The sequence below is a fragment of the Prionailurus viverrinus genome, chromosome B4, assembly GCF_022837055.1.
Source record: "Prionailurus viverrinus isolate Anna chromosome B4, UM_Priviv_1.0, whole genome shotgun sequence".
In the NCBI taxonomy this organism is placed as follows: Eukaryota; Metazoa; Chordata; class Mammalia; order Carnivora; family Felidae; genus Prionailurus; species Prionailurus viverrinus.
Genome location: NC_062567.1, coordinates 32,213,330 through 32,232,612, shown reverse-complemented (window position 1 = coordinate 32,232,612; position 19,283 = coordinate 32,213,330). Strand labels below are relative to the sequence as shown.

At 41.0% G+C, this 19,283-nt stretch overlaps 1 protein-coding gene across 13 annotated transcripts in view; it reads left to right on the top strand.

Moving 5' to 3' along the window:
* Positions 1-19,283, top strand: part of CACNA1C (calcium voltage-gated channel subunit alpha1 C) — a 662,670-nt gene that overhangs the window by 440,332 nt on the left and 203,055 nt on the right. For all 13 annotated transcript variants that reach the window (XM_047867044.1, XM_047867043.1, XM_047867040.1 and 10 more), the window contains exons 6-7: positions 9,383-9,541; positions 16,255-16,451. In XM_047867044.1, coding sequence (XP_047723000.1) covers positions 9,383-9,541; positions 16,255-16,451 — 356 coding nt within the window. The remainder of the gene's footprint in view (positions 1-9,382; positions 9,542-16,254; positions 16,452-19,283) is intronic.

The window sequence follows — 19,283 nt, the reverse complement described above, 5'->3', positions numbered from 1 at the left end:
TGGATGTTCAGTTAGCAGGCATGAAAGCAACATTAATCTCATTGGACATCTCCATTAGAGCTCATGGGTGACCAAATACACTGTCAGTGAACAGTCATATTTTGAAAAGAATCTTTTTTTCTGAGTAGTAGGTCTCAATAGTGGGCTTAAAATATTTAGTAAACCATGTTGTAATGTCACCCAGGCTTCATTCTTCCATTTATACAGCACAGACAGAGTATATTTAGCATAATTTTTGCAGGCCCTAGATTGGCATTGAGCATTGGATTTAATTTAAAATCCCAGCTGCATTAGCCCCCAACTGGAGAGCCAACCTGTCCTTTGAAACTTTGAAGCCAGGCGCTGACTCTTTCTAGTTATGAAAGTCTAAATGGCATTTTCCAATATAAGACTGTTTTGTCTACAATGAAAACTTGTTGTTTAGTGTAGATCTTTTGATAATTTGCCAGTTTCTCCATCAGTACCTGCTGCTTCACCTTGCCTTTTTATATTATGGATATGGCTTCTCTCCTTAAGCCTCATGAACCAACCTCTGCTAGCTTCAAACTTTTATTCTGCAGCTTCCTGACTTCTCTCAGCCTGCATAGAACTGAAGAGACTTAGGGCCTTTCTCTGGGTTAGGCTTTGGCTTAAAGGAATGTTGTGGCTGGTTTGGTCTTCTCTCCAGGCCACTATTGGCCTGTGAACTTTCTTTATATCAGCAATAAGGCTGTTTCACTTTATTATCATTTGTGTGTTCACTAGAGTAGCACTTTTAATTCCCTTCAAGAACTTTTCCTCTGCATTCACAACTTGGCTATTTGGTACCAGAGGCCTGGCTTTCAGGCTGTGTCAGCTTTGGACATGCCTTCCTCACTAAGCTTAAGTCATTTCTTTTTTTTTAGATTTGTTTAATGTTTATTTACTTTTGAGAGAGAGAGAGAGAGAGAGAGAGAGAAAGAGAGAGAGAGAGAGCATGAGCAGGGAAGGGGCAGAGATAGACAGAGACACAGAATCCAAAGCAGGTTCCAGGCTCTGAGCAGTCAGCACAAAGCCTGATGCGGGGCTTGAACTCACGAGCCGTGAGATCATGACCTGAGCTGAAGTCAGATGCTTAACTGACTGAGCCACCCAGGTGCCCCTAAGCTTGGTCATTTCTATGTTATGATTTAAAGTGAGAGACATGTGACTCTTTGCACAAAAACACTTAGAGACCATTGTAAGGTTATTAATTGGCCTAATTTCAATATTGTTGTGTCTCAGGGAGTAGGGAGGCTCAAGGAGATAAAGAGAGATGGGGAAATGTCAAGTCGGTGGAGCAGTCATAACACACATACAACATTTATTGATTAAGTTTGCCATCTTCTAAGGGCTGGGTTCATGGCACCACAAAACAATTACAATGATATATCATAATACATAAAAGATCACTGAGCACAGTTAACCATAATAAAATATAATAATAATTAAAACATTTGAAATGTTGTGAAAATTACCAAAGTGTGACACAGAGACACAAAGTGAACAAAATGCTGCTGGGAAAATGGTACTAATAGACTTGCTCAATGCAGGGTCACCACCAACCTTCAATTTGTAAAAGATGATCTGAAAAGTGCAATAAAGTCAAGTGCAATAAAACAAGGTATGCCTATAGAGTACTCTTGGCCCAATTCCCTGCCTTCCTCTGCTTTCTCTGTGGCTAGGAAGAGGATTATTTCCTCCATTTTACAAATGAGGAAGTTGTCAGAAGAGCCTTTCTCATGTGCTTCCTGAATTATTTTCTCTGAAAGTGTAAGTGATTTCTGCTTCAAACAGAAGCAGTAAACTGGTTTCCCAAGTCTCCTTCCAGTAATATCTTTTAAGAGGCAGAGAACAAAGCCAAAGGAAAAGCATGAACCTGGCAGATAGGAGAGCCACAGATCTTTCCTCAGACGACCAGGCAACCTACCTCTCCTGGAACTTAGACCCTTCTGTCTACCTGGCTTCTCTTCTTGGTGAAGCCTTCTTCTACCCTCTATGCCAAAGAATGATCTTTGTAATACTTTGTTCTCTTCCCTTAAAGCTCTTAAAAAGTTTATAATTGTTTATTGATTGTATGATTGTTTAATTAATGTTTGGCTTCCATTACAAACTCTGTGAGGGCAAGGCCTGCAGACCTCTTATCTACCACTCTATCCCCAGCCCTAGCACAGCAGGTGGCCCATAGAACATAACTTAATAAATATCCTTTGAATGAGTGAAAATTAAAGTATTGAATTACATGACCCCAAAGTCCTCTTCCTATTCTGACAAGCTTTGGTTTGTTTATGAGAAACTTGGACTTATCACCACCACACTAAACCCAAACCTCCCTTCTCCTAGTTCAGTGATTCTCAGCATTGTTTTCTTATCAATTTTATGATCAGGATTTCTTGATAATTTTTATTGTTTTCTGAGTGCTTGGCTAGAACTTTGGAGTCTGAAAAGTTGGGACATGAAGTGTACCTTCCTAACCACCAACAAAAAAAAGCTGTAAGTCAGTGTGGAACCTGACCAATGAAATCAAACTAGTACATTAGCAAAGATCTCCAATTTGGGGGTCTTTAATTATTTCTCCCTTTCCTCCCATTGTATACCAGAACGACTTAAAAGTTGAGTTCAAAAGGAGTATGGGAATAGAGTTTACATGAAAAGAACAGAGCCTGTAGGTCTAGCACTTGATCAGACAACCCTTATGCACATTACCTTTTAGTCCCAGTAAGTTTTCATTTTCCTTCTTCAGGCTCTTGCTCACAAAGTCATTCTAAAACTCCTTCCTGGTGTGACCCCTGGGGCCCTGAGAAGAACAATTCATCACCAAAGCAGGGCTTAGTGAGACGTTTTTTTATGAAACAAGAGTGTGATATATCCTCAGCTCTGTATCCATCCTGGTGGACCATCTGTAAGGGGTATGGAAGCACCAACTTCAGTCGGCCTGGGCAATTTCAAGCTAATCTCAACACTATCTTCAAGAAAGATGCCAGATTTTGCTTTCCATAATTGATGGCTCCTCTTAATCTTTTAAGGAAAAACAGGACAATTTATATGCCCCAGATCCTCTAAGTCTTTCCAACCCTGGAATTTTCAGGTAGGTATGCAGCCATTTTTCCAGGGATTAACAACAACATAAGAGGGGGGAAAGGAAAAGCCATACATGCCAACTAAGATCCATCTCTGTCCTTTTCCTAAACTCAGCATCGAATGGTGCCACTTGCCAAAGCCCATCTCCCTGGGAGATCTGGCAACCAGGCATCTTGGGAGACTTTCCTTCTACCGAGAGGAGGTCATCTAACATGAACTGCAAATTATCAGACACTGGATTTCTATATTAATCCCTGTGTAGAACTGTGTGTTCCAAATTTTCTGGTATAGTTTGCATATCAAACATCCTCTCCTATTGTTCCCATAGGTACATGTGTATTTGCCAGATCTCATATCCTGATTTGAAGTTAGGAAAATAGACTCGTCATATTTTAGGCCTTTACTGATCTTGTATTCAAAGGACATTTTCCAACAGTTGCTGTGATCACCAGGCTTACCTAGGGTCCATTTGCTTCTACCAGCATGAGCAGCCAGCCCTGAAGAAAGGCCTAGCAATTTTTTACCAGCCATAAGCATGGCTTATCTGAGTAGAACACTTGGGTGGAGAAATGTCAAATTAGAACTTGAACTGAAGGAGCTGTTTCTGGGACAGCTGTGAGCCAATTCCAAAAAGAAGATAGTAAGCACCCACACCTTGAGAACCAAATTCTGTAGATGGACTGGAAAGAAGGAATTCTGGCCCCATGCTTTCATATACCAGTCTGTTCCAGGCTGTCCCAGGCTGGCTGCAAGGAAAGTAGGCAGAAACTAGAAGTTTTTCCTGAACTGGCCTTAGAAACATCTGGGCTCTCCTGGAAGTAGGGACTAGGCTTCCACGCCTTTCCCACAGATGTTGTAAGCATGTGTTTGTTGCTTTATAGACACAGATTTTGGAGGCTAAGAACCACGTCTAAGTGCTATGGGGAGGCATTTAGCACAGTGGCAAAGCCCACAGGCTCAGGAGCCAGGCTACCTACCTAGCCCTGTACCCCATACTACCATTCACCACACATGTAACTATGGGCAGGCCATTTTGCCTGCCTGGGACTCACTTTTCTCATCTGTAAAATACAGTTAATAACAGTACCTGCTTCGTGGGTTGTTGCCAGGAAGAAATGGAATAATCCAAGTAGAGTGTTGAGAGCTGCACTTGACCCACAAAAATGTCTTCAGAACAGGTTAAGCAGGATATAGGGGGCTTTGGTGTGCCAGGGCAATTCTTCACCCAAGAATACCCACAAGGCACCTCCTCCAAGAACTTGTTCAGTCAATGCTTGCACATATCTGAGAATGAAGATCCCACTACCTCTTAAAACATCCCACTCTAGGGGAGCCTGGGTGGCTCAGTCAGTTAAGCATTCAACTCTTGATTTTGGCTCGGGTCATGATTCCAGGGTCATGGGATCGAGCCCCACATTGGTCTCTTAAGAGTCTGCTTAAGATTCTCTCTCTCTCTCCCTCTGCCCCTCTTCCCTGCTCTGTCTCTCAAAAAACAAAACAAACAAAAAACATCCCATTCCATCTTCAGATAGGTCTACTTTTTTAATAGTTTTCATTTGTGTTGAATCTAAATCTTTTCTGGAAACTTCCTAGTTAGTTGTGGTTCCATCCCTGTGGTTACATCAATTCATCTAACTCCTCTTTCTCAAAATAGCAATTTAAATCATGTGTAAATCATTGATATCACCCTCCCTGCCTGTGCTTTTCCCATTCTATGAGTCTTATCTTTTTCTGACAATACATCTTTAGTTTCCTCTAATGATTATTTAAAGGCATGGTTTTCCATTCCTTCATCATTGTAGTTTCTGTTTTTTAAGGCAGCCTGTGCTTACAGATGCAATTTAGCTCTGTGTGCATTGAGTCTCTACTATGTGCTAAGATACAAAGATGAGAAGGGGCGCCTGGGTGGCGCAGTCGGTTAAGCGTCCGACTTCAGCCAGGTCACGATCTCGCGGTGCGTGAGTTCGAGCCCCGCGTCAGGCTCTGGGCTGATGGCTCGGAGCCTGGAGCCTGTTTCCGATTCTGTGTCTCCCTCTCTCTCTGCCCCTCCCCCGTTCATGCTCTGTCTCTCTCTGTCGCAAAAATAAATAAACGTTGAAAAAAAAAAAAGATACAAAGATGAGAAGACGAGGCCTCAGGGAATGGCATTCTAGGCAGGTGTAACAGCATGTGCTGAATAGGGAGGCATGAAGCCGGAGAACTTCAGACAGTGCAGTATATTCCCAGAATAAGGAGTAAGGTATAAACTGGAATCAGTTGTGATCAAACTATGAAAGTTGGCAGGTGAGTGTTACGTGATAGGGAATCATCAGAGGACTTTTCATCAGGGAAGCAACATGTTCTAGTCTGTGCCTGAACATGAGCATTCTAACTACAGCGTGAAGATTGGGCAAAACTGAACGTAAGGAGACCGTTAACTGAATGAAGAACACCAAGAAGATGGAAAAGAGGAAAACAACTCATCAGTCAAAATGTCCAAAATATATACCAAAGGCTAACAGTGTCTATCTCTGGGTGGTGGAATAAGGATTCCACCTTATTTCCACCTGATTTCTTGCTTCTTTTTGCTTCCCATGTTTTCTAATTTCTCTGTGATAAGTATTTTCTGTTTTTCTCAATGATTTTCTGTTTTTTTCTGTGATCTTCTCTATAATACATGATTTTTCATATATCATTTATATAGTAAAAATAATTTATGCTTGTCTAAAAATACTTCAAAATCAGACTTGCGTGACTTGATAACCAGTTAGAGGGAAGACCTCGGCAATCGGTTTCATGGCCTGGATCCTCAGGTGGGAGGTATGGCCTCCAACTGAGATAGGGACAGGGGAACAGGTGTCCCTGATGGCTGAAAGGAAGTCCACAGGCTACTGTGATTTCGTTTTGGCCTCTTTGTAGTCTACCCAGAAATCTCTGCCTGAGTTTGCAGGCCCCTGGAACTCAGCTGTCCATTCACATCCCTACCTGCACAGCACACTCCATTGCATCAAAGTCCATCAAAGCAAACTTTAGATTTAAAGTTTTCCCCTCCTTCAGTAAATACTTACTGAGTTCCAGGTGTGCCTGGCATGGTGAAGTGTCCAACTTCAGCTCAGGTCATGATCTTGTGGTCTGTGAGTTTGAGCCCCATGTCAGGCTCTGTGCTGACAGCTCAGATCCTGGAGCCTGCTTCGGATTCTGTCTCCCTCTCTCTCTCTGCCCCTCCCCAGCATGCACTCTCTCTCTCTCAAAATATAATAAACATTAAAAAAAATTAAAAATACTTACTGAGTGCCTGCCATGTGCATCAGTGCTAAAACAGCAAAAAGAGCAGGCAGCCCCTGTCTTCAAAAATTCAGCCCAGTGTGAAAGACAAATAAAAATGCTTTAAAAATCATTTGATGAGAGGCACCTGGGTGACTCAGTTGGTTAAGTGTCCAACTTCGGCTCAGGTCATACCTTGCAGTTTGTGAGTTTGAGCCCCGTGTCAGGCTCTGTGCTGACAGTTCAGAGCCTGGAGCCTGCTTTGGATTCTGTGTCTCCCTCTCTCTCTTTTCCTCCTTCACTTGCACTCTGTCTCTCTCTCTTTTTTAATCTTTATTAAAAAAAAAACACTTAATGAACATAGAATTCCAAACTGAGACTAATGCTCCAAAGGAAGGGAAATGGTTCCAAGGAGATACATAAGAGAGGAAACTTCTGTCTGGGAGCTTGGAGAAGGATCCCCAAGAAGAGAGATGCTTGGGCCCAAAGCAGAAGGATAAGTAGGAGGGGACTGTGGAGACGAATTCCAGGCCGAGAGAGGAGCATGCTTCACATCCCTGTGGTAGACGAAGTGCAGGCATACCTCATTTTATTGCACTTTACTGTATTGTGCTTTGAAGATGTTGCATTTTTGACAAATTGAGGGCTTGTGGCAACCCTGTGTCAAGCAAGTCTGTCAAGCCCTTTTCCTAGCAGCACTTGCTCACTTTGTGTCTCTGGTCACATTTGGGTAATTCTCACAATATTTCAAGCTTTTTTATTGTTATTATATTTGTTATAATGATGTGTGATCTGATTTCAGTGATTATGACTCACTGAAAGCTGAGATGATGGTGAGCATTTTTTAGCAATAAATTATGTTTTAATTAAGGTATGCACGTTGGTTTTTTAGGCATAATACTATTGTATACTAAATAGACTACAGTGTAGAGTAAACATAACTTTTACTTGAACTGGGAAACTAAAACTTCATTTGACTCACTTTATTGCAATATCCATTTCATTGCAGTGGTCTGGAACAAAACCCTCATATCTTTGAGGTCTACTGTGTAGTATATTGGAGGCTAAAAGAAAAGCTGTTTGGCCAGGAGTGTGGAGAGTGAGGACAGGGGATGGGGCGGGTGGAGAAGTAGATAGGGCCAGACCCTACAATGCCTTAAAGGACACAAGAAGGACTCTGGTCTTAACCTAAGAGCAGCACCTTGGCTAAAGCACAGAGGACCAATTCCCATTCTGTGTCTCTCACCACTTTCTTGCCACCCAAGGCTGTGGCACTAAAGGCCAGGCAGCAAAGCCCACTGATGGCCTGGATAGGTTGGATCTAGAGATCTCCGTCCTCTTCAGTGAGTAGCACTTTGAGAGCTCCCCGCCCCAGCAGACACCTCTGAAACTTGCTTTGCAATTCAGTTTTCAACTTCCTCCATGGCTTCACATACTTTAACACTAATGTGTGTACAACTTGCTAATTAATGAAATCATTTGGATCTGAAAACATCTTGTTCTAATGGGAGGCTGCAAAGCACTCTCATTAATTCACAGGTAAAATTATTCCAGCTTTTCTCTTTTATTTTTTTTCCTCTCCCCATCTTGGCTTAATAACTGGGGAGAATTCCTCTAATTAGCCTTGTGAAAATCACTCCACCAAATCACAAAACATCAGTGGCTGCCTTGGGGTCTGGGGAGAGGGTGACCCAGACTTTGTTTACCCAGTGCAGAGGGAGGGCAGTGGCTGAATACAAAGATGAAACTTCCAACACAAGAGAGGATGTCTGCGGTTGGGGGGGTAAGTCAGATGCGGACACTAAAAGTGCCCTGTGTGGTGTGATGCACAGGTGGGCATCCTATCATATGTGTGTCAGAGGTGGCCACAAGATTTTCTGCACAACTGGCCTAGATGTAAGGAAGGAGAACCTGCCCTTTCCCCCACTTCTGCCGTAGGACATGAAGATTTGGTGTACTCACTGTTGATAGTAATTTAGGGGTGACTGGCTGCAACTGTCTCTCCACTATTTGCAAATGAAAACTTGTAACATCTCTTTTGAACAAGGAGTATTCTTGGTGTCATTTATGGTTGAGTTCATAAGTTTGGGGGTCCTTCTTCCCATAAGATGATAATACAAGCCTTCAGTACTTTTGGGATGCACTGACAAGACTGATATGCTACATAGGATTTTTCATTTACTTTTTTTTGTCCTGGCAGGATCTGAGTACTTTTAGTTTTTATTGTGGTAATATATACATATCAAACTTTGCCATTATAATAATTTTAAGTGTATGGTTCAGTGACACTAAGTATATTCACATTTTGCAAAGACCACCACCATCCATCTCTAGAACTTTCTTATCTTCCCAAATGGAAATTACATATTCAACTTGAACTCCCTTCATTGGGGCTTTTCAATGGAGGGCTCTAGTGTTCTCCAGATATGGGCCCTGAGGGAAAGTGGCCTGGCCAGAAATCTGTAGGAAGAGAGGTTCACTCACATGATCCAGAGAAGGTCTTAGGTATCACCACCTATGTGTAACCTGGGGGTATGAATCAGTTTCAAAGTTCCCCCTCCCAGATGCCTGACAACCAGGCTGATGTGCGTTTTCTGGCAGATGGGTCAGCCACAGGATCTAGTAATCCCACCTTGAGGGATAAGCAAGTCCTCGCAGAGCTGTGTCTAGTCAAAGTTAATTCTCACTGTAGTGAGATGGTGGTCTAGGACAAAAAGATGCTAGGTTATCTCTAAGACAGGATATTAGAAAATTGGATAGTTCTGGATGAAACAACATGTTCTTCCCCTTAGAAGTACAGCATCTGCCGGTCCTTTCATTTGAATGTGCCTCCAAGAAAGATTTGGAGTCAGGCCAACCTAGATATCAATCCCTGTTCTGTCACTCACTGTGACCTTACACCTCAGTTTCCTCATCTAAAAAATCAGACTTGTGATACCTCACTAGTAGAATTGCTAAAAAGATTACATGAGATTATGTCAGTATGGCATCTGAGACAACACTTGGTTTAGTAAGTGGAAGCTGATGTTCTCACTGTTACTATCTAATTTTGTCATTGTAGGTCTCCAAGTCGTTCTGAATTCCATTATCAAGGCCATGGTCCCCCTGCTGCATATTGCCCTGTTAGTGCTATTTGTCATCATCATCTACGCTATCATTGGCCTGGAGCTCTTCATGGGAAAGATGCATAAGACCTGCTACAACCAGGAGGGCATAGCAGGTAAGGAAGATGCTGAGAGGCCAGCTCTCAAGAGGCTTCACTGTGTCATTGCTACTTTCCTTGTAGTTGGGTGAACTGCCACCATATAACCAGTGGTGCTAAGCAAGGCCTCCTCCATTCAAGGACTCATCTTTTCATTCCATGGTTAAGTGAGAGGCAGAGATTGGTATTGTTTTTCTCTTGGTAATTTTTCTTTTTACTAAAATAGATCTCTGTTTAGACAGCTCACATCCAGCACTGCTAAACAGTTTAAATGAGCTGTGTGATTCAAAAAACATAACCAAGCCAACCTTGAGTATTTTAATTTAAGAACCAGAACTGACCCAGGGCACCTGGGCGGCTCAGTCAGTTGAGCATCCAACTTGGGCTCAGGCCGTGATCTCGCGGTTCATGGATTTGAGCCCTGAGTCGGGCTCTGTGCTGACAGCTCAGAGCCTGGAGCCTACTTCAGATTCTGCGTCTCCCTCTCTCTCTGCCCCTTCCCCGCTTGCACTCTGTCTCTCTCTCTGTCTCAAAAATAAATAAACTTTAAAAAAAAAGAATCAGAACTGACCTAGTGGTGGTGTGTATCTCTATTCCATTGGTCCTTCAGTGTCACTTGTCATTCAAAGCCCTGGCAGCTTTGCCTGCAGCCAGTAGATGCCTCCATCACAACCCTGGGTTCTTTCTACTATCTAGGGCTCATCTTGCCTCCTCTGTGTCAGTGTTTTGTGCTTCTACATTCATAGGCAGAACCTCCCACCTTTTTAAGACTTCTCTATGTTCCTTCCATAAAACAATATAGTTAACAAGAAATGCTGGCTCATTTAGCACTTCTCTGAATACAACTAGTTTTGGTTTGTGGGATATGCTACAAACTGCTGTCTTAGGTTACTAAAATCTCAGCTGCACCTTTAAAAAAACATTTAAACAGAGATTGACAAAATAAACAGACATATAAAGGAGTTTAACATAAAAACTTTTTGAAAAAGTACTTTCCCCCAAAGGGGTTAGCAGTGTTAAATTTATGTGATTTTTTTATTCCAATAACAAGATCTTTCATTCTAGTTTTTGGCATCTTGATGGAGAAATGGGAACATCTGTCTGAAGCTTTAAAAGATACCTCATTTCTTTCCATCAGTACTGCTTCTCATTTCTATTCAGCCCAGGCATTAAATTAAATGTGACCCCTCTTGCCTTGGGATGGTGAAGAGAGACAGATCTGTATGACAAAGAATGAAATGGTTATTCATATTCAGAAACCAAAATAGAGTACCAGATCTGGATGATCTCGTTTGACTGGGTGGATTGACTGGGTATTTGTTGTTTTTAGGTCACTGCTGCATAACCATAGTCCTAAAACAAACAAACAAGAAAACTATAAATCTATAATCACAGGCTTACACAATGGTTTTTACTGTTTTGATGAAGAGTCTGTTTAAGAGACCATTTTTTTTTTTACTCTAGAGAGAACTTCCTAATTATTTGGGTCATAATTGTATAAAATAAGCTATCGTATTAAAAAAACAGAAGCTCTTTAATATTAGAACAGATCTTGTCTTTAGCTAAAACTCATCTTTGCTTAAAGGAATACCAAATAATGCAATGAGTAGTATTTTCCCCTTGAATTCAAATCCTTCTTTTTGTTCACTTCAGTCTGTAGCCAGCCCTGAGCCAATACATTTATGTTAATTGTGTAGCTTTATTAGATCTCATTCTAAGTCCTGCTTAAGAGCTACTGTATTATGTCTAAAGTTTATGCAGTTGTATTGAAATGATTGATGACTCTTTAGACCCAAAGTCCTCAGGCAGTCACAGGGATATTGAGTGTCAAAGACCCCAAGAGTGGGTTATATGCTATGGTGTAGCTCTCATCAACAGCATACCAAGTGGAGGACAGTGAAATGATGAAACTCTGCCACAGAGCTAAAGATAGCAACCCTACCCTGCAACCAAAGGTCTGTATACAACTTACCTAAGGAACATTGCTCCCAGAACTGCCCATGGTTTCTATCATTCTGCTGGGAAAACAGCAAAAGTATGTTTTTCACTGGTGGCAAGATCCTCTAAAGGCCTATGCTAATAAGCAACCTGGAACATTGGAAATCACTAGGCATCACTGTCAGACCTTCATTGGCCTCAACAGGCATGATAAACAAAAGAGATACAGGGTGGGATGCTCTCCTCTGTGCCACAGCTGCACAGTCTGGTGAAATAGCCACCACTGGCCTGCTAAAACTTATAGTGGCCTCCCCACTTTTAGGATAAAGACTAGAACTGGCCTCACCAATTGGGGTGGCCAATTTAGAACCATACTGTTGTCTATCCTTGATTTACAAAACAAAAAAACAAAAAAAAAAAAACCAGGAAAAATACTTGAGATGTCACCTGCTCACCTGCTTCCTACCAGAAGATGCATCAGATCATTTAGTGGTGGGTTTTCCCTTTACTCCACAAGTCAGAAGGGAAGTTAGCTCCCATCAGTGAAAATGAACATCAGCCTGAAGAGCCAGGATGTCAGAGGACAGACACCAAGAGAAGTGTCCCAAAGAGAGGAGCCATGCCAGCTCCATCAGGAAGGTGACCTCACTCTGTGTAGAGCCAGGCTCCCTGCTGGGAAGAGGGGCTGAGGACACGTGGCTGCAGAAGACTTTTTAATCAACACACTGCAATCCGGAGCTCATGTAGCTCCTCCTTCCTAAATCTGCCATCTGATGACAATCTAGGGACCCACTCCATTGCTCCCAAAAGAACACAGTCATCAGGGCCTCTTCCACCTACACAGTGACTAAAACAAATAAGAAGGAAAAAGTGTATGGAATCTGGACATATTTCATGCAGCCAAAGAGATCAAAAATTTGTAGTCTTTGAAGCCAGTCTTCATGTATTTTGGAGAGTTTTGTACCACCTTTAGAATGGATGATTTTTTTTTTAATTTCAGACTTTAGATTGAATTACCATATTATTCTGCAAATTTAGATTATTCAAAAGTGCTTGTGAGCCCTTGTCATAATTTTTAATGGAATTTAAATCAAATTCTTCTTTTTTGCACTCTAAGATTATTCTCAGATTACGAATTGTATGTGCTTGTAGATTTTAGGACACATTGGATTTTAAGCCATGTTTTCTATGAAGAAAGGTCTTGAGCTGGCCAGGTGAGCCATTATTCAGCCTCTAGGCTGCCCTTCTAGTTCCCTGTAGAGGTGGTCTCTGAAGAGGCAATTTTTCTCCTATCCCGGAGGCATCTGCAAGGCGCCTTCCTAGTTCCTCAACAGATACATCACCATATGCCGGCACCTTTTGTTTCTGGTTGTCCCATCTGTTTGATGATACTCTGAGCCAGGCTACTCTGAATAGCTCTCCCAAGCACACTAATTACCCCTGAGACTGGCAGAGAATTGGTTGGCTCAAACCTAGAAATGAAATCACTTCCATTGTATTCACTTCTTAAAGTTGGTCCTAAAAAAGTAATTGATTTTGTCTTTGGTGATTTCTCCTTGGAACCCCTTACTGGCACTCTCCCAGGATTTCATATTCTTGTTGGTATTAACTGCATGTCTAAAATCGCTCCTAATCTTTGCCTCCATTCTTTTACCACAAACTTGATTTGGACTTTCCAGAATGACTCTACTTCTCTTCACTTCTGTTTTAAAACATAGGGCCCACATCTTTGTTTCTGTTTCCTACATCACGTTCCTCCTTTCTTCCCTGGGACTTCATGACTCTGCAGAAGAACACCAACACATTTTCACATTCAAGCCATTTTTCCCCCACCCTCAAGTGCATGTCGCAAGGACCTGCTGATTTGTGTGTGTTCACATTTTTCAAGTGTTCCCTTTAGTGCTTTTTATAGAGACCTATTTTTACCAGATCATCATTGCTTCTTAATTGTTCTCAAATCTTTTTTATTGTTGTTCAAGATAGATTTAAAATAGCAGAATGGCGCTAGCCTTAAATAATCTCTGAATCTCAACCCTTTCTTTTTTATTAATGAGATCACTTCTCCTGATTCCATTTTCCTTTCAACATATATATTTTTTAATACCCTAAAATATGTTTTTCTTCCTTGAGGACACTCAGAACTCACTTTGGCAACCTTCACTTTTTCCTTATTTTTGTCTGTTTCAGGAAGAGAGAACACAGGGAAGGCTGTAAGATGAGCAGTCATAATACAAAGATTAATGGCATCTTTATTCACTAGAAAGTAAAACAAGAGAAGAAGAAATGCAAGTTATCCCTCTGTTCTTCCGCCTTCTCTTTTCCTCCCATCTTCTATATCATTCCAACACTTATCATAGTGACTGAACACATCACGGTAGAAAGCCATCACCAGAATGGGTGAGAGCCCAACAACACGTATGATCTGTTTTTTTCTTGGTTTTCCAGACTCTCAATTTTTTAGGTGTTTCTTGCCCACTTTTTCATGTATTCTTTAGGTTTTGGATTCACTTCTTAGTGTCCCTCTTTTTATAGCCTCTCATTAGTTAAACTCACATCCAAATCTCCAAAGACTTCAAAAATTCAAAAGTCACAGAAGAGTTCTGTGACTAGAGTTCAGTTACATAAATGGAGCCCTCCTGGGAGCCAGGTCCTAGAGTCAGAAAATGGTGTAGACAGTCATTCCCTCAAACAGTTCAGTGACTAGTGATGAAGACCTTTACAACTTGGTCATCACAGAAAGAATCACATGCAACCTGAAGCACCAGGCCAAGAATAAGCCAGGAAGCAGCACTATTCACAATAGCGCACACCTGGAAACAATCCAAATGTCCATCAGCTGGTGAATGGATAGGCGTATAATGAAATGCACTCCTTGGCAATAAAAAAGAATATACTATACTGATATATGCAACAACACAGAACACAAAAACATTATGCTAAGAAAGAAGATAGACACAAAAAGCCACATATTATATGATTCTGTTTATATGAAATTTCTAGGGAGGCAAAGCTATAGAGACAGAAAGTAGATCAGTTTGCTAGGGGCTGAGGATAGGAGCAGGGATTGACTGCAAACAGGCACACAGGAATTTGGGAGTTTGATGGACATGTTTTAAAATGGATTGTGGTGATGGCTGTATAACTATATAAATTTACTAAAAATAATTGAGCTGTACATTTACACTGATGAATTGTAAGACATGTAAATTATATTTCAATAAATCTGTTAAGGGAGAAAAAAGAAAAAAAGCCAAGACACACTCCGGCATATATTTTCAACCATACTGCTCAACTCATTTTCATAAGAACTGTCTCTTAGTTAAGATTAATATTCCTCTTCCTGTCCTACTCTTGAGGGTGAACAGTTTCAAATTTGAAGCCACAAATTGAGAAAGACCAACCAATATTCTTCAATACAGAGGTACTAGACTTGTAATTGTTTTGATGCATATGAAACAAGATAAGACCCAGGGTGACCTGTTATCTCTAAATGAAGAACTACAAGTAAATTCTCTATCCCGGGGCATATATTTATTCACTGTCATTAATGGCAATCATTTGTTTGTTAGGACTGGAGTCTATTCTGTTTATTATTGTCACCTTCTAAAAGCATGAGACAATGTCTTTAATTTTACAAACTTCTGTGAATTCCAAACTATTACCTTCCACAGCTGGGGCCAACTCTCAGTATTTTGCCATAATGGGAATTCTTAGATCAGTCAAGTCTTATTTCAATTCACCAATGATCCCCACACCAAAAATGTAAGACACATCTTAACTATTAATTTCCTAGTAGTTCTCCCTGGCATGTGGAATTGGTCCAAGCCCTGTCTATAGCCACAGTAGATATGTTATATGGTTTTCTGAAAAAACTCTGTCCATACTGAGTATTCTCCCTATTACCCACTGCCACTTTGTCCTGATTAGAGGTCAGAAAATGATTCATCTCTTCTGAAATGTATAAATTCTGGAGACCAAAGAGCAGTGCTGCAAGTCTGTAAAAGTCAGTAGTATTTGGAATCAAGGGTTATAGTAAAGATTGCTATGGTTGATACTTTCCTCCTATGGTCAAAATTTATTTTTTATCCTTTATAAAGGCTTCCACTGTAAAATGATTTGCATGCCTGGTAATGCATCATGTAACATGTAGTGGAGAAAATGTTACTGAATGGGATTTGTTGGCTAATTATGTGAAAGAGTCTGCCAGTCAATATAGCCTTCACTCTAAACTCTGATATTCCAATGGAAGTGTCCATAGAGACTTTATCACCAAAAAAAAAAAAAAAAAAAAGAAAAAAAAGAAAAGAAAAGGAAAGAAAAGAAAAGAAAAGAAAAGAAAAGAAAAGAAAAGAAAGAAAAAAAAGAAAAGCAAAGAAAGAGAAAGAAAAAGAAAAAGATCATTTTCCAGGATATTTTCCACCTGGAGTAATTGCATCATCATTATTTTTTAATTGGCCATTTGACTATGATGTCAACATGTTTCAACAGAAAGTGTGATAATAGCCTTACTGTCTTTGAAATCAATTATTGAAGTTAAAATTCAGTCTAACAATTAGTTGAAAGTACTGACCTGCCAAATCAATGACACCCTAAATGAATACCTAGTTCTATATGTTGTTTAATTTGTCTATGGGGGAACTAACAAAAACTTGTTCTGCATTATTGTTGTGGTTGTTTTGCCTATCCCATCAACCTTATCCTATCACTTTTCTCTCTGACTTCTCTCTCCTTCTTTCTCTGCCCATCTCTCTCCATCCCTTCTGCTTCCTTCTCTTTTCCCCTGGTCATTCAAGATGTTCCAGCAGAAGATGATCCTTCCCCTTGTGCTCTGGAGACTGGCCATGGGCGGCAGTGCCAGAATGGCACTGTGTGCAAGCCTGGCTGGGACGGGCCCAAGCACGGCATCACCAACTTTGACAATTTTGCCTTCGCCATGTTGACAGTGTTCCAGTGCATCACCATGGAGGGCTGGACAGATGTGCTATACTGGGTACGTAGCTTGAGATGGGTGGAGGCAAGGAGTCCAGAAGGCTGCAAGCCTTTCTTTGACATCTCCTTTTTCCATTCCCCCCATGACTTTGTGGTCACATACACACCTTGGTGGAATAGTTGATGAATGTCTTTGATTTCTTCCAGATCTTTCCTGAGAAACAAAGCATGAAATTTGCACCCTAATGAGTCTCTCTGTTTGCCCACCAGCCTAAGAGAAATGTCATCTCTCAGTTTGTCCTACTGTAGTGAGAAACACTGGTGTGCATCTGATGCTCTGTGAATGAGGTGGCCAAACCTAACATGAGGATTCTATTCAAGTCCCCTTCTCATTGTGGAGTTCCTTCTGTTCTTATCCTTGTCTTGCATCTGTCCCCAAAAGAGAGCTAAAGAGCACAATTATTAATTTTTAGGGCTAAAGAGAAAAGTCATACTTGGTCTTCTAACAAGAAACAATTTTTATTGAATTGTGTAGCATTATGGCATGCTATTATATTTCTATTTCTCATGTTAATCATACCTTATCATATTAGAATCGTCCATCAGACAAATACATTGCCATTATTTTCACTGCTAACAAAATACTCTGCTGGTTATGTGATGCATATTTATAAATACCACTTCCTAAGTGTCAACCAGTTGACAGTAAATCTTCTTCTACTTTCAAGATGCCCTTTTTATTATCCAGCAGCCAACACTACTTTGCCAACATTAAAGCTGTTAAAGTGCCAGATTTTTGCCTATGGGACAGGCAAATATACACACCATATTTGAGCTGTCTCCATTCTGGCAAAGTCAAGTCCATTATTTGTAAAAGCTCCAGAAAATATAATTCTTTATAGTATCTCCTACTTGAGCATGAGGAATGACTTGCCAGAATCCAGTGTTGTTCTCCAGCATTTGGGTGAAAAATGCTTGTTGCCAGTCTTGAAAATACCATCTCACACAGAGTTTTTCAAATAGTCAAATTTATTTGGCCATGCTGAAAACAGCCTAAGATCCTGCTTAGGGAATAGTGTCTACACACTAAAGCAGGGAAGAGGGAGAGGAAAGTGAATGCCTTCCCGTTGAACAGAGCTGCCAGATAGAAAGGAACTGATGCCAAGAGAGGTGTTGACTTCTTCCTAAAATCATAAGAGTTTTGTAACAACACAGAGATGTGGTACAGGGTATTGTATCTTCTAATTTTTTCATAAGCACCATGTCCTCTCGATTCAAAACTCTTCTTCCCAGTTTCTATGTTCTAGTCAACATGCTGAAACCTTGTGTTGCTATGAAATGGGTACTTCTGCAAATTACTACTAGAAACTTGCCCAAGAGCCTTGTACCCAGCAAACATTTATTGAGCATTCCTTGCATGCCAGGGATGCTTCTAGGTATAGAATTCAGACATAAATAACATCCAGTTAAGACTGAAAAGTTCAGTCTAGAGAAACAGTAAATCTAAACTAAATAATGGTTGTACAACTGGAGCCTGTGCTCCAATGGTATTGTTGCTATGTTGTGATACTTTGAAAAGAAGACAAAGGCCAAATCATCTCACCCTCAAATTAAAATGAAACACTGGAAAACATTTTTCCAGCCTATGCTCAATACAAAACTGGTTTGAACAATTTCTAAGAGGAAAAGAAGGAATTGGACTAATTTGAACTAAATTGAACTAATTTGCCTAAATATGCTTAGGCAAATTTATTTTGTTTAGCAAAGCTGATCAAATTTCCCAAGTGGCTCTTCTACCTTGGGTAGATCCCTCTGTCTAGCCAAGGACAGAAACATTCTTCTGCACATTGAGGTTTCTGCTATGGGCCATAGAACATATGATCATATGGAACTGTGCTTTGGAGCCTCATCACTTGAGCTTCAGCCCTATGCCTTAAGTTGCTATAGGAATGACTTCTGTGGCAGCAAATTGAGGGCAGAGTGGCAGTGGGTGGGTGGGTGTGGGGCTGGGGGAATAGGTATAATTTACTTTGCTGGTGGCCCTGATATATTTTTGTGATCTTCCTTCATCACTCCCTCCCTCTCCCCCACCATAAGTCATTGATACCCTACCAGCCAGATGTGACCCAAAGAAATACTGTCATAATGACAGCCAGAGTGGGGAATGAGAAGAAGCACACAACTGCAACTACCAATTTTCAGCAGCTGTGTTGTGCTTTCTACCCTGGGGTGTATGTGATAGAGCTCAAGCTGGGAACAGAGAAAGTGTCAGAGGTGAAGGAACAATCCCAGGCTCATGGGACATGCCTCTCTGATTTTCCCAGCACCTTCCCAAAAATGGCCATGTTGTGTGTGTGTGCATGTGCATGTGTGCAGACACATACACACATGCACATGCACGTATGCTCCTTAAGCTGAAACAACTTCATACTTGGGTATTCGTGATGGAAGCACTTCCCAGCCCAATGCTCCTGCTTTCAGATAATTTCTCTAATTGCTTTGACCTTTCCATGGCCATTTCTTCCTTTCTTCCTTCTTCCTCTCTCTCCCTCTTACTTCTTCCCCTTCAGCCTTCCTCCTCCTTGCCTCTGGCCTGTATCTCTAAACCCACAGACTCCTAAGTCTTGATGTATCTTAGTATAAAACATGGAGCTTTCTAATTCCCTCCAAGCCACTGAATGAGAAGTTCCAAAGTTAGGACCCAGTATCTGCACTTTGGAAAGGCTTTCCAGGGAATTCTGATTCCCAAGCTGAAGTCTGAAAACCCCTAGAAATCTAACGTATTCAGTCTGCATGGTGCTGCTTTAATGCCACTGAATTTGAACCAGTCTAAGGAGCTATGGTTTCCATGGAAATTGGGGGAGTAGGGTCTTCCACTCAGAAAAAATGCATT